Below are 17,372 nucleotides of genomic sequence, written 5' to 3' on the forward strand. Positions count from 1 at the left end.
TTCACTTGTAGAAAATATACTATTATATAATTCCCATTACCGAGTTTGATACAATTTCCACTGACATGCTCAGTGTGAGTGTCAGTGGAAATCATGTCAAGCTCTATCCTTCCATGTTTTCTATCCCTCTTCATTACTTCCATATCAAGCTCTATTCTTCCAAACAACTTCACCACATGCCTCCATAGTTGAATCAATGTTTTCTTCATAGTTTGCTACGGAGACTCCAAGGTTTGGTTCTCGAATTTTAATTATTTCATTTTTTCCTAGATAATGTGTGTGTCTCTACAGTTTACCTGTAAAAGCAGCTCAACTTTAATTATGTGAACTTTCTTACCTATTGTTCTTTTCAACATGATCATATTTTTGTCCTACTTAAAACTAATTGATGATCATTTCCAATTTCAAAACCTCTGTATACTTATGTATCCTGAACTGACATGAAGAATCACCATCAACAAAACAGTCTAAGAGGCTTTTCTTATTTCTTGTTTAATCTCCATGTGAATTTGTACAAATATTTATGTTGAAATGTGTTAGAAATGACTAGTCTATATCCTGAGCAAAAACCAGCAGGTACTTATTAGTCTTGCCCTTTTCTCCAAATTTTGCATAAAGGTTTCTGTATGCCTGGTGGGATTCATGTTCTGCTTTGCTGTTTACATCACCAACAATGACCACTTTTTCCATTTTTGTCTAGATGCCTGCTCTAATGGTGGAAAAAATTCCTACACTTCTTAGAACAACTTTCTGTGGGACATAGACACAAATAAGTTTCATTATCCATTTCCCCATTTTGAAATTTGTTCACATATCTGCTTAAAACTGGCTTCCAATCAAGAAGTTTATCTTCACGTTTGGTGTTGAATACTATAGCTACTCCTTCCTTTCCTTGATCATCATTGCCTGAATATAACATCCTATCCTTATGATTTAGTAAAACCTCAGCTGTTTGTGTTCTCCTTTGTTTCAGTAACGCCAATTATGTCCATGTAGTACTTTTTCAATTCTGCAAGTTCAATTTCCTTTCCATTAATATTCTTTATATTGATGGTATATATTCAGTATCTACTCGGATACTGAATGAACAAGGGTGGAATGGCAATTTGGGATTTAGCTGATCAAATTGCATTCTTATTGGCTTAAGCCACAATATGAAATGATGGTACAACATGACACAATTTCATGCTGGCTGGTTAAACATGACCCTATGTTGTTTTCATTAGGGAACATTGTTGCAAACAATGCAAAGTCAACTTCTGAAACAAATCCCAGAACACATCCCAACTCAATATCAGCAGAGTTCATGATTGGAACTATCAATGTAAGAAGCATCAATGGAAAAGTAATAGGTGTGACTGAAACAAAAAAAAGCTATATTTTCAGTTAATAACAATCAGGGAAAAAAGGAGTAGCTATAGGATTCAACACCAAATATGAGAATAATCTTCTTGAATTGCAGGCAATATCAAATAGAGTAATGTTTGAAATATCAAAATAGGGAACTGGACAACGAGATATTTGTGCTTATGGTCCCACAGAAGGTTCTACTACCAAGAAAGAAATGGAAGAATTTTTTTTTGAGGCAATAGAGTGACAGGTTGAATGCAGAAGAGTGACATTTTCCTTATTGGCTTTTCAACTGTAGCATGGATGATCAGAAAAACTCGTACATTTATACCGGTATCACGTCTTTTGTTTCTTGCTTCTGTTGTCAAAACGTGTATAAATGCTATTAATACTTGGAAGCTTTGTTAAGGCCCATGAAATAATTCAGGATGAAGGATTTGTGCATAAGTGTTTTTTGTTTTAGTGCTAGAGCTACACATGGACACACACTTGCTGCCAAGCAATGACTGTGCTCAGGAGTGGAATGCCAGGGTTATCCCAGATACCATATGAGCACCACAGCAAACTTTGGGCCCTTTCCCTGAAACATTGGGGAAGGAGACTTACTGCAAAATCCTTAACCCTTGGCTGGCAAGCCCACTAACCAACTGATCTTGGCCACGCCATCCAGGAGTGTCCATCTTGCCAAAGCAGAGGCCATAGTAATGCAAGACTACTAGGATCCCCCCCCCCTTTCCAGATATCCATAGTTCGCACCACACAACAAACATGGTGGCAAGATGTTGGATCCCCAGCAATAGTAGTCTGGAAGATAGGTTAGTAAAAGATGTGAAGAATAGATGAAGAAAAGCAAAGAAAAAGAGGAAGAATAAAATGGGCCAGTACCATCACTGGGTGGTCCCCTACACCATTAACAGGTGCCACACATTGAGGGGAAATATGAGAGAAGAGACTCTTCAAAGAATGCTATTAAGTTGTTGTAATCAAACCAAATCTAAATCACAGTAATGGTCTTAACATTTCAAACTTCTGGGAAATGGCGACTTTGAACGCTGACTACTAATCTAAAATTAATCGATAATGTAATTCTTGCACAAACAGTTGTAATTATATATATATATATATATATATATATTTCTCAACTTCTTTTCAAGTATGCTTGCATAAATCTTACTAAGTGTTCTAGGTAAAATTTATGCAAACATACTTCAAAAGAGGTTAAGAAATATCGTGGAAGAGAAACTTGAAGAACCAGCTGGGTACAGGCCAAATAGAGGTTGTCAAGATCAGATTTTCACTTTAAGACAAATAATTGAGAAATCATGGGAATATGACAAGGATCTCTACTGAAGTTTTGTAGATCTGGAAAAGGCATATAAGACAAGGTGGCCAGAGAAAAGCTTTTCAAAACACTTCAATTATATGGGGTGAAGGAAATACAGGAAGATGGTTTGATGTAAAATCAAGGGTAAGACAAGGATGCACATTATCTCCACTGTTATTCATCATCTATATGGAGATGATGAATAAGAGCGTTAGATATGACACTCTTATTCATGACATGACACTACTAAGATATGACACTGGTATCTTATTAGATATGAATAAATGTTAGATATAACATTATGAAAAAAGTGGCATTAAGCCTGATATTAGAATTGGAGATGTCAAACTAACCTCTTTGCTTTATGCAGATGTACTTCTAAACACATGTAATGAAAGTCTTCAAGATTCTTTAACTAAACTGAATAACAGCTATCACAAATTGGCATGAAAATCAGCAATAAAAAGACAAACTATGAAAATGGGACAACACTAAAAACTTCAGCTGCATTCTGAATGGAGAGTCTACAGAACAAGTAACATATTTAATCTATTTAGGCACAGTTTTTAGTAAAGGTGGGAGGTTAAATCTGGAAACAGACAACAGAATAAGCAAAGCTTGTATGGTGGGTAGCCAGCTGAATAAATTTACATGGAATAAGAGAGAAATTAGCCAAAACATCAAACTGGCAATATACAAGACAGTGTTCAATCCGGTTAAGTTATGGATATGAGAGTTTGTTAGAAATAAAGCACTTGATCCAAGACTAGAGACCACAGATATAAGGGTTTTGAGAAAATTAGGGGAGTGAACCGATAGCATCAATGGCAGAATCATATTAATAATGAAGATATTGGAAAGAAACTTGACATTATTACCATTCAAGAATGTGTCAGCAGAGTTAATCTAAGGTAGTATTGGTTACTTAAATCGAATGGATGAGGAAAGGATAGTAAAACAGGTGTTTGATGCCAAGATGGCAGGATCATATTAATAATAAAGAAATGCATCATGGCAGAATCATATTAATAATGAAGATATTGGAAAGAAACTTGACATTATTACCATTCAAGAATGTGTCAGCAGAGTTAATCTAAGGTGGTATTGGTTACTTAAATCGAATGGATGAGGAAAGGATAGTAAAACAGGTGTTTGATGCCAAGATGGCAGGAAAGAGACCGGGAAGAGCAAGGTCTAGGTGGATTGATGACTGATTCGGTCAGAAGTGCCTTAGAGGCACGAAATGTTAAATACGACGATAGGAGATTAATAATAATGTAAACTTAATCATGTAGTGCTGTAATAGAACCTGAACACTCCTTCGGGGGGGAGGGGTACATATCAGGAAGCATGATGATATATATATATATATATATATATATATATACTTCACATACATGCACGTATTCTTAGGTCAATTCAGTTCTTTTTAGCATACATTTTTATATTCACTTTATATGAATAATTATTAGTTGTATATGTACTCCAAATGCAATCTTTATGCAAGTGTTATAAGTTTTATTTTACTATTAATTTAGTAAATTTTTTTTATAAAACTTTCTCTTTACTTCACTTTCTCTGTCTAATTAAACTTATGAAGATTCTTACAAACAATAACAGTGACACTGCAACAAAAGTGAATCTCCCTTATAAAAGTCACATCACAACCAGCCATAACATACAACCACTTCTCTTCACTAAAATCTCACTTTCACATCCACTTGACTATCATCTGCGACATTAACCATTACCTTCAGTCTTCCAGACCAGACATCTTATTCCTGACAGAAACCTCAGATCACAGCTACATCTACTATTCTCCAGTGCCCAAACTACACACTTCTTTTTACCACAAGGGTGGCATGTGAAATCTGAAGCAGCCTACCATAGAATGGCTAATTTAGAATCCCCTGCTTTTGACCTTCTCTGGTTCAAGGTCTCCTTACCCCATTTAGCAACTTTCATTTTTTTCATTTAACTAGATCTTTAAACACTAATAACCAACTTCCTAATTATCACCTTTCTGGGCAACCTTAATGTCCACAATTCCAAGTGGCTCCTGCTTTTAGAGCAAAAGCAGGAGCCAGTTGGAATTGTGGCTTCTGCAACTGCCTAGAGCCACCTACTGGTGGAAAAGGATAAGAAGCAGAAGTCTTTGCTATAAGTAATGACCCAACATAAAATTGTAGATCTACCCACTCGAATCCTGGATAACCCCTCTTCACTTTCCAAATAATATGGATCTCTATTTGACCAGTTCTCTGTCCAGATACACCATAGAGGTCATCTCCCCTCTTGGCAACTCAGACCAAAATCTTGTAGAAGTCTCTCTTTCACAGAATGTCCCTCCTCCACCCACTCCCAATCTTGCATTCTCTGGCACTACAAAGGAGCCAATTGGGATTACTTCTGGAATTTCTACTCGTCCTTTATTTAGTCTAACTATTGCTTCCACTGTCCTGACCCTCACACTTGCTGTGAAGGATACAGAGAAATTATTCTCACTTGTATGAAGGGACTTCATCCCCATTTAACCCATAATACCCATTCGCTTTCCAAGCCCTGATTCAACAGAAAATATGTCAAAGCATTTGAAGAAATGTAGCTCAACATCAAGAACTCCAGCTTTATACTCTGCTTATACCAAATCCTGCAACATATGCAAATCAGTCATCAGCAGATCTGAATATGATTTCATAAAGGCTGCCAGAAGAAAACTTGCCTCTAATCTAAAATGGAAGCCATGCCTTCTAGTTGCTTGTTAAAGGCCATTGGACACAACTTCTGCTCTCCTGCACTTCCATCTCTCTCTCTCTCTCTCTCTCTCATTCTGATGAGATCACTGTTACTTCACCCAAAGATATGCTGACCTCCTAGCATCACTCTTTTCCTCAAACTCCCAAAGCGGACCAAGAGAAATCTCCTACCATACCGGAATCCAAGCACTATATGCTTCCTATAATTTTTTGACAAAGAGTCATCAGAAAATTACTAAATAACTTGGATACTAAAAAAGTCTAATGGTCCTATTGGTATCTCTCCAATTGTTCTTAAACATTGTGCTCCAGAGCTAACACCCATTCTCCAATGTCCTTATAATTTATTATATTCATCTGGTACTTATCTCAATGCATAGAGGTAATCTCACATTCATTCTATTCCAAAAAAGGACAGTAAAGGTTTACATCAACCTACCAACCAGTGGTCATCACTTCTGTCCTCCAAAATAATGGAGAAAGTCATCAATAGCCAATTCCTCCACCATTTAGAAGCCCATCAATTAATCAGCAAACCACTAGTATGGATTCCACAATTCAAGATCCACAGCTGACCTAGCAGCTTACATCACCCATCACCAGACACGTACCAAGGAAAGGTTCAGAAACACATATGCTGCCTCTCTTGACATTTCCAAAGCTTTCGATGATGTGTGGCATTGAGGCCTACTAAATAAATTGCCATCCTTTGGTCTCCCTGCCACTCTCTGTAATTGGGTAGCCAGCATTATACTTTATATGTCATTTTCTGCGAGTCATGATAGAAAGCTCCCTCTCTTCCAAGCTTCACTACCAATGCAAGAGTACCTCAAGCCTCTGTCCTATAACCTACTCTTTCTCCTGTACATAAATGACCCACTCACAATAACCACAAATCCTATCCACAGCTTTTCAGATGATAGTACTATCGACGCATCCTACTCATTTGACAAACCATGCAGTACTCTGCCATCCCAGGCAACAACTAGTGCCTTAAACATTGATCTACACAGTATCCTTCAATGGGACAAGGAAAAACCTTATGTTCAACACTAGCAAAACACAATCTTGCCTTTTCTTGTGCAAAAGGATTCCTGCTCACCTACCCTTACCCTCAGTAAAACACAAATCACCAGACAAGATCAGATCTATTTGCTTGTTTGAACTAAAGTTTATCTCCAGTCATTCTTGGCATGAACACATCACACCATGAGCCTCTTCAGCATCTAAAAAACTTGGCATTCTCTTTTGTTCAGGAGCCTATTTTACACCCAAACAACTCTGAACTACATACAAATCTCAAATCTGCCCATGTTTAGAATACTGCTCACACATTTGGAGTGGTGCACCTAAAACTTCCCTTAAAATCCTTGCCACTCAGAGGCGAGCAATTTGGCTTATAAATGATCCCTCTCTCTCACAGATCCACTTCAACATCTATCTCATAGCACAGTGTTTCAGAACTGTGTATTCTACAGGTACCTCTGACCAATCAGCAACCATCATTCCTCCACTTTCTGTTGCACCTGTTAATACAAGAGCTGCAGTTGCCCAGCACCCCTTTACCATGCAGCTGTAAACACACCAAACATGCTCCTATTCACCCCTCTTTCATTCTGTCCACCCGTGTCCTCTAGAACATCCTTCCTCATAAAGTTCTGAAACAACTACAACCTACAACTCTTCAAAAAAAAAAATCAATAAACTTCTATCTCAGTCCTCATCTACACCCCACACATGGCACTGATATGCTTATAGGTTCCTCAATCCTTTGTGTATGGTATCAATATAAAAAAAGCTGCATTCCTGTAAGGAGCCTTGCTTCTCTACAGGAATGCATTATGTGCTACTAAATTAATATATTCTACATTGGCTAAGTTTGTTTATAACTGTGTTAGTGACTATGTTTACAGTTTCCCACAAGTCTTATATGACTAGCTGAAGAGCAGCAGAAAGAAAACACTCTCTGTTGTCATTCTATTCTCACTTCATGTAACTATCCATTCACTTTTTTGCATGTTCACTCTGATGGTGTGATGTGTTTTACATTAAACTTTGTTTTATATTAAATACTCTATTTTTCTTCACATAATTTACATTTATATTATGTTCATTTATGTATTCATCAGTTTTATATTTAAAAAAATACCATCAATCACGTAAATGTCACCTGAATAATAAATCTGTCTCACCACACAACATTGAAAATGACAAACATAAGTACAATGAAAAAACTATAGAAAACTATTCTTGTGGTTGCTACAAGTTTACTGAAGTGAAAATCTACTGTATGTGAAATACATCCTCACTCTCGCATTCAGATTGTGCCTTGATATTTTAGAGTTATAGTAATAAATAACCATTTTTTACAGATTATTATTAACATGCAAAAGTAAGATGTTAATTTTGGCAATTTCTCATCATTAAAGTTTTATTTCAGTTATTACCTATTTAGAAACAGTAATCACCTCATTACAATAAGTACTTCTTGATTATGAGTTGTGTAAATCACACACACACAGTTTTTTTTGTTGTGTTTTTTTCATGCAGTCAATACAATGTGAAATACAGTAACACTTTTCAGTTGTAATGAAAGTACTAATTCTTTACTATAAGCATTGCTGATGATTAGTTATGTAAATAATATGTCTGTCATGTGGAATAGTTGTGTGGATTGCCACATGAAATGTTGGCTAACAAGGCTAAAATGCAATAATGTACTATTTATTAACTTTATTTCTGATAGTCTTTGTACTTATCCATTATGTGCTACCAAATTAATATGTTCAATTAGTCATTCTCCTCAATGGATTGATTTTCCATTTATGGGAGAACTCTGTGAACCAACTTTTACTGTTATAAACTTTACTGCTTAGCATAAATATGTCAAAGTGCAAGAATTATAAAAAAATTTCAGTACAGATAAGTTGAGCATAACATAGAAACTAACAAAATTGCCTATAAGATAAATACACTGTTTAATTTATTTCACTGTTGCAATATAAATAGTACTATGAAAGAAACTTATATTTTGCTAAATAATAAAGTAACACGTAAAAACCACAGTGATATCTTTAATTAGTAAAAGGACTCCCCAACTTATCAGATTGCAAAAGTATTATCACGTTCCTTAAGTGCTCTCACTGGTCATTCCAGATCCTATATAAAAAACTAAACAGATTTTCTTGAAAAAATCAAGGATATAAAAATTACAGATTCTGAAATGTTAGTCAGTTTTGACATAATTTCTCTGTTCACAAATATCCTATTAACCAACACAGTCAATTCTTTATATGAAGATTACTCTCCAGATATCGCAAGGATATTCGAATATGTCATCCATTCAGGTTATTTCAGTTGGAAAAACAAAATCTACAAACAAATTGAAGGTACTGCCATGGGTAGCCCTCTGTCTCCACCTTTGGCAAACCACTATTTGAAACAATTTGAAGATACTATGTTCTCATCCATTCGTCCTCAACCATCTCTTTGGTACCGTTACGTCGATGATGTTTTTGCTGTTTGGCCACACACTGTAGATGAACTTTCCACTTTTCTACAACAGATAAATAACCTTCACCCACGCATCTAATTCACTATGGAAAAAGAAAACTCTGGTACTTTACCATTTTTGGACATCCTCCTTACTAGAAGGTCTTCTGGTACCTTATCTACAAGAGTCTTTCGAAAACCCACATTTACTGGCAGATACATTTGCAAAAAGTCTGTGCACCACGTCTCAAAAATTTGGCATTCTTAAATCTCTAATTCATAGAGCACATAAAGTTTGCTCTTCCCCAATAATCTTACAGCAAGAACTTTCCATCATTAAAAAGTTAATGGAATCAGATGATTACTACTCCAATCAAATCCAACAGATACTTAACTCTTATGTTCCAACACCTACAGTTTCTTCAACTGTCCGCATTCCAGGAATCTCAGAACCTAAAGGTAGAATTCTGAAAAAGTATCAATTGATTCCAACATATATTCCTATCAACAAAATTTCTTCTTTTATTACCTTCTACAAAGGATAAACTGTCTTCTCTATCTTTGGCTGGCATTTATCAAATACCTTGCGAATGTGATGTCTCTTATTTTGGACAAACTAGCCATTCTTTGGAAAAAAGAATAAAAGAACATCAATATTATATTGATTATAACAAACCTCTGAAGTCTGGTCTGACGTAGCACACTATTGACTCTACTCAGTGTCCAGTGGGATAAAGCAGTTCTCCTCCATAGATGCAGATTCAAATATGAATGCTTATTCAAAGAAAGTTGTGAAACTATCTTACACCGACCAAATTTAAATAGAAATGACTGTATGTCTCTCTCTCAAAGATCTGGGAGACTTTTATCTTACGTAAAAAAACATTTATCTTAACAGATTAAATTTGTTATTTCTATTATTTTCTAGCACGCAGTAACAATTGTATTTTAATAGGTGATCCACCAAAACGTTTTGCTTGTATTCCATTCCTATTACTGTTACAGACACTGAAGATGAACTCATTAAAGATATCTGTGGATTTTACGTGTTACCTTATTATTTAATTACTATGCCACAGGTTCCACTAAAAATCAGAATTATATTTTGCTGTTTGATTTGGAAACAGTGCTTTACTTTTCCACATGTTAAATTGGTTATTTAACACATACATTTGTTGTGAATTTCTGTTATAATGGATTTCTAATGTATATCAAAAAATACACTTTCCTCCAAAATAAAACTTAACACTATGAACTAGAATAATCTTACCGGCAAAATATTTTCTTCATTAAACTTATTTTCATCTTCTTGTAAAAGCTTTTCAAGCTGTTCTAATTATGTCAAAGACAAAATTGGGAAAGTAATTTTAAAACCATTACAGGTTATGATAGCATGATTATAAAAAGTTTCAGATAGAAATTTAAATACATCCATAAAGTATACACATTTTCACAAATGCATTTCACAAAAGTAACTAACTGCACAAAAACAAAGTGGGTGAAAATTGATTTTGGCACTGACTGTCATATTTGTAGTTAAAGTCAAAGAAAAACTGAAAAAATACTTCTTTTCAAAACAGACTGCACTTTTTGTGGCAAATGCATGTTTTTTTTCCTTTTAATTTTTTTATGTAATACTTACACATTTTATTATAATTCAGAATATAATTACATGCAAAAAATATATGATAATCAGTAGGAAAAAGTATATATATATTTTTTTATTTTAAATAAAGGTCAGGATATGATAAAATGCCACAGCACTCAACATTGCAGTAATGAAATTCACATAACCAAGTATGAGAATGTGCTAACATGATGCCATGTCAGCATATGCTCATACTTTACAGAAGTTGCAAGAAAAATATATGAAACAAAGTTATCTAAAGATGGTCTTATTTCCCAAGCTAATAAGATAAACACACCAGTTACTGTATGAAATAAGACTATACAGTAAATAACACAAGGTACAAGAAAAAAACATACATCATAATTTAAACATGACGCAAGAGACTAAAGGTTTATTTAAGCGAGAAATGTGTAGACATGCTTGGTATTGGAATAAGTAAAATTATTCTGCCCCCCCCCCCCAACTCAGGGATAATCTCTCTTTTATAAAACAAGTTCTTTTAACAATAAATCCTCTAAGAATTTTAATTCCCCAAAGAGCAACTAAATACATTAGAAAAGTGATGTCAGCCTAACGAGGCAGAGCTCTTTTAGCCCCAAGTGATTTTTAATTCTTCTCTGTTTGAAAATCAAGAGGGAGAGGAGGTATCCCTTATCATTAAAAGCTATCAATGATTACAGAAATTTTTATGGATGAGAGCTGTAGGCAAATGCAACCCTCTTATGACCCTAATCTCTGACAATCTGAAAACTGTCTATGATCCCCTGTTTTCCCTAACACTTGCAGTGATAGGATTACAAGATGAATTACAGACTCATGAATGATATCATGATCCTATAGAGCATAGCATTTAGGATCATGAGATGAATAGTAGCCTAAATTCTACAGTAAGCTATCCTGAGATACAGAATTAAAAACCAATTTCCAGGAAAAAAAAGGGGGGGATACTTGCCTGTGCTGAAATCAACTAACTTGGGAACCAGCTAGGAAAAAAAGTTCCTCTAGTTTGCAACTAGAATCTAACTTATAACAGTCTTTCTTCTGGCAATCTAGCATTATGATATAAGAAATGTTGCCACTGGGCTACACAAGAACTTAAAAAAATTCTGTTTATTTTGAAACTATATTAAAAACCTCACCCTTAAATATTCAAACAACTGTGATTAGATATGCTTATTAATGTAGTATTAAGAGACTAATGCATCATTCGTATTAATGTTCTATTAAGAAATCATTGCACAGTAATTCTATAATTTTCCTCCTGCTACTGTAAATTTATCTGAATTTGTCACAAATCCAAGTTACTTCAGTTGTCAAAACAAATTGTACAGGCATACAGAAGGTGCTATGGGTTCTCCTATTCTCTACTCTAGCAAATTATTTGATGGAACATTTTGAACAGCACATTTTCAATGTGTTTTTTCTACTAAGCCATCTTTTGGTAGAGATATGTTGATAACGTTTTTGCTGTATGGAACTCTTGAACTTCATGAGTTTCTTGAGAAAATTAATTCAGTAAGCCCAAGAATTAAATTTGCACTCCAAGTAGAAGATAACAATTGTATCCTCTTTCTAGATGTTCTTATTCTACATTAACTTAATGGCAGTCTAAAGTTCTCAATATACAAGAAACAAATTCATACTGTTAAATATATTAATGGTGCTTATCATCACTCCTGTCAAAAATATGGTGTGATTAAAACTTTAGTTCACCATGCACATTAACAAAATGTTCAACTGATTCTCTTTTAAATAATGAACTGTCATTTATAAGAACCACTTTCATCTCTAATGTTTATAATACAAAAATAATTGATAAAATAATAATTATGGCCTTCATCTTAATCCTCCTCAAGAAGAAGTTTCTAGAATTTCAATAGCACATAAAGACCGCATATTAAAAGAACAATCAGAGAAAATTACAATACTCTTTTTCACCAGATTGACCTACAAGTTTTTTTTCCATCCAGTGTGTAAACTAAATTCATTTCTAGCCTCTCTGAAAGACAAATATCCTCCTGTCACCCCACCTAGAGTTTACAGAATCTCTTGCTTGTGCAGCACTTGTTATTATGGGCAGATGGGTCATTCTACTCAGATTTATCTAGAAGAACATCCAGAGTATATTTTACTTTACAGGTGTCTGGTAAGTCTGGTTTAACTAGCCAAGCCTTATCCACTAAACATAAGTAATTCACTGGAACAAAACAAAGAAGAAAGTCTCTTACATAAGTTATTTTCTTCCTGAAAGATAATATAAAGAAAGTTGTGAAGCTCACATTCACAGTTCAAACCTCAACAAAAACAACTGGCTTAAACTTTCCTAATTTTGGAAAGTCATCCTAAGTAAAACTCCATATTCCTGTTTCTTAATATTGTAAGTATTTAAATTTATTTCTCTGAATTCTAATAGTTCACAGATGGAGTTATCCACAACAGTTGATAGCATATATTGCCAGACACTTGCAATTTAAAGTGTTGTTTGTATTGTGTTTTCTCTCTTTTTAACTGTGTGTATTGACAATTGCCAGAAAACCTCGTAGATAAGCTTAACATTGGTTATACATATTTCTAATTTTTTAGGAAATGGCAACATTGACTAAATTATTAATTATATAAAACTAATTAATAACTACTTATATTTCAGCAATGTTACATTGCCATCTTCAGGGATCAAAAAACAATGATATTTGCAAGCAGAGAGGCACTTACACTAAGCAAATGAGGCTGAAGAAAGGCAACTGAAGTTGGTCCTAGAGTCCTAAAAGTGCCCCCTAGTGAGCTAAAACGGGTTATCTTGGGCATTGGACTGACAATCTTAGAATGTATGCTTCCCAAATTTGGGACAGTCTCATTCACCCAAATGTGTTGAGGTTTGAAAAGTTTTTCAGAGCTGAGGCTGATTCAAGGAATAATCTTTCATACTTTTACTTGCTGCAGTGAAATAAAGTGACCTTCTTCCAGCTTATTCTGTGGTGGGTGTCCAATGCATGGTCAGCAAGTCATGAGTGGCTGTATTGGTGGAATCAGATGTCATCCTTGTGTTCAGATACCCTGATATTGGCTATCCTGCCTGATTGGCTGTAGTAGGACAGTTTGCAACTGCAAGGGACCAGGTAGGTTTAGAGAAAGTGGCTGATCTTTGGTGGAGCAGATAAGAGATGCTAATTTCTTATGTGGTTTGTAACTAGTTGTGATGTAATATTTTCTTAGGATTTTTGTTAGTTATTTGGAAGTACCCCAGATATAAGAAATGGTGATAGATTTAGAGTAATCTCTTATGAAGGGAAGGAGGGTGTGGTTAACTGGTTTTAATATATTTTGGATTTTTTGGAGGTTGTAGCCATAGGCTAAGGTGTTAAGGATATGGTTAAGTTCAGTAGTTAGGGACCTGTTATCTGAACAGATTAACTTTGCTCTGATATACAGGGTTTTTATAATCCCATACTGTTGGGTGGGGGGGGGGGGGAGGTGCGACTGCTGGTGACTATATCTACCTGTATGTGTAGAGTTTTCTGTAAACAGAGAAAGCCACGGATCTATCAGGCTAGCATGTAATCAGAGTGTCTAGGAAAGAGAGAATGTTGTTGTTTGCCTTTTCCTGGGTAAAGAGGCAACCTTACCTGTGTAATATGATCTGTAATCAGGCATGGCCACAACTTTGTTATAGCACTGACAAAGATCCCACAAAAGAAATAATGATACAGGTAGAATGAGGTATCTGCAGCCTTTCCAACCATATTGCCAATGATATCAGACTGGATGTAGCCAGTGTTCTTACTCAAGCCAACCTATCAAAAGAGGAATTCAAAGTTCTATAAGAAATGAAAAAGAAGAGAAAAATAATAATTACTGAAGTGGATAAGGAAAATGCCACATTGGTTAAAAACCAATCAGATTACACAGGTAAGGCTTGCCTCTTTACTTTTGGATCGGTCTACCTACTTCCCTATAGAATATGATCCCACCAGCTCCCAAATCAGAACACTTCATGGGATCCTTAAGGTTACCTCTTGGCCTGTGGAAGTGACTAACAGACTAAAATCTTTTAAATCTAGACCCCACTCACCTTCCGAATATATGGACTACCAAACATCCGTAAGCAAAATGTACCATTATGTCCCATTGTGGATGGCATTGATTTCCTCACATACAAATTAGCCAAACATTTAGCCAAAGTGCTCACACAATATACTGGCAACACACCTTCACACACAAAAAACTCAGCCCAGCTTAAAGCCAGTATAGAAAACCTATCACTCCAAACACATCGACATAATGGTCAATTTTCATGTCTCACCTTATTCACCTATGTCCCACTCAAAGATACTTTAGACCTCATCTAAGCCAAATTTCCTCCTGATATCTCAGCTCTGTTTCAATTCACTATGAACTCAGGCTATTTCATTGGCAAGGAAAATTCTACAAACAGACAGAGGGGACAGACATGGGGTTCTCCACTCTCTCCACCCCTGGCTAACTTCTTTATGGAGACCCCCTGAAGAAAAAGCATTATAAAATCTGCCCAACATAGACCAACTGTTTGGCTATGCTATGTGGATGATGTGTTCACAATTTGGCTACATAGCCCTGGATTACACTCTACAATTTCTCAACACACTTAAACAGTAGCGCACTCAGGATTTAATCTGGGGGGGGGGGGGAATTGAGTAGATGATTTGAGAATATGCACTACGCTTTGCATACGACCTATGACTGAGCATATGCAATGATCGCTAATTCATAAGTAGTATAGAAATAGAAGACACGACACAACATAAATAAAAAAATGAATTTTAATTAGGAAAAGATTTTTGGAAAATTTTCTAGTGTTTTATTCCTTTCTTTCTTTCAGGGGGCCAGGGCCCTTTGGTCCCTATGGGTGAGCCACTGCACTTAAACAATCAACACTATAGAATTCAGCTTATCTTGGAAAAGGAAAACAACAAGTCTCCCCCTTTCCTAGACACTCTGATTGTATGCAGTCTGATGGATCCCTGGCTTTCTGTTTATAGAAAACCTACACATACAGGTAGATACATTCACCAGCAGTCACCCCCCCCATCCCAAAAAAATATATGGAATTATCTATATAACAGGGAAAAATTAATCAGTTCAGATAACAATGCCCTAAATACTGAGCTTAACCATAACTTTAACACCTTCTTAACAAATGACAACCTGAAAAAAAAAAAAAAATATATATATATATATATTAAAACCATTTAACCACAACCCCCCCCCCCCCCCATCCATAACAGATTATTCTAAATCTATCACCATTTCACATATCATGGGTAAATCTGAAAAACTAACAAAAAATCTCAAGAAAATATTACCTCACAATTAGTTACAAACCACATAAGAAACTGGCATCTCTTATCTGCTCCACCAAAGACCAGCCACTTTCCCTAAACCTACCTGGAGTATACCTGGTCCCTTGCAGTTTGCAAACTATCCTACTACAGCCAATCAGGCAGGATAGCCAATATCAGGATATCTGAACACAAGGACTACATCTGGTTTCACCAATATAGCCACTCAGGACTTGCTGCCCATGCATTGGACATTCATCACAGAATAAGCTGGAAGAAGGCCACTTTATTACACCGTAGCTAGTCAAATACAAAATATTATTCCTTGAATCAGCCTCAGCTCTGAAAAACACTTCCCAAACCTCAATAAATTTGGGTGTATAAGACTGCCACAAATTTGGAAAGCTTACATTCTAAGATAATCAGCTCAATGGCCAAGACAACCCATTTTAGCCCACTAGAGGAAACCTTTAAGAGTCTAGGACTGACTTCAGTTTCCTTTCTTCAGCTTAATTTGTTTAGTGCGAGTGCATGCTTGCATATATCATTGTTTTGTGATCGCTGAAGATGGCAATGTAACATTGCTGAAATATGGGTTATTAATTAAAGTCTTTTATAATTAATAATTTAGTTTATGTTGTCATTTCCTAAAAAATTAGAAGCCAGGAAACGAAACCTAGCCAAAAATCCTACAAATAAAAAATATTTTCCTAACATAAGTGTCATTCTGTTAGTGTGTAATAATTTGATTATGTTGTCTGCTTACACTTCGATATTTAGATATATTCTTTGCTAGTGTGTAGTCATTTCTTGTAATGTCCATGATACTAATGTTGTTGGCATTTGAAGAGATGTAGCTGCACCTAACCTGAAAGACATTCGCTGTTGTTGATCTTTGGATCTTCCCAGTGATATGCTTATCTAATGACATTGTGGATCACATATCATACTGTCATCTTTCGGTTCTGTGCATTTTAGTTTGATTGGCCTTAGGAGAGTCCACTCCCCCACCCTTGATGCCAATGCCGATGTTGGTGAGATCTACTTATTCTTCAGGATGGCTTGCTTTATTCTGCAGTTGCCCTCCATATCTGGGGATTATCTGCCACCTGTGGACCCATCCGGTTGTGGTCAGCTCCATGAATAACAAATCATGCAAAACAGCACAGTGTACAGTAGGGAAACTGACCAAAATGATTACATTATTGTTTCAAAAGCAATTCACCATCACTTCTCATATAGAAAGGAGGAGGGATAGTTCACACTGTGCTCAACATCTACTTCTCTCAGGTGTAACAGGAACATTCATCTGTGATAATGCCATCAAACATCCATTCCCATTACACTGATAAAACAATACATATTACACATTAAATACAATACAACACACACACACACGCACACACACACACAGAGATCTGATCATTTGTTTGTGATTTTTTAAAAAAAAAATCTTTATGCTACTGCCTTGTAATGCAAGATTATAGACATCATATCAAATTCTG

The 17,372-nt window shown here is 35.6% G+C and overlaps 1 protein-coding gene across 1 annotated transcript in view; it reads right to left on the reverse strand.

Annotated features, from left to right (window-relative positions):
- The window catches only part of LOC150103130 (uncharacterized), a 607,032-nt gene that overhangs the window by 388,152 nt on the left and 201,508 nt on the right, over positions 1-17,372 (reverse strand). Inside the window, exon 12 of the mRNA XM_090397550.1 lies at positions 10,193-10,254. Within this exon, the coding sequence (XP_090253676.1) occupies positions 10,193-10,254 (62 nt within the window). The remainder of the gene's footprint in view (positions 1-10,192; positions 10,255-17,372) is intronic.

Source organism: Typopeltis vanoorti, chromosome 9 (genome assembly GCF_054136105.1).
Source record: "Typopeltis vanoorti isolate ZY-2024b chromosome 9, IOZ_Tvanoo_1.0, whole genome shotgun sequence".
In the NCBI taxonomy this organism is placed as follows: Eukaryota; Metazoa; Arthropoda; class Arachnida; order Uropygi; family Thelyphonidae; genus Typopeltis; species Typopeltis vanoorti.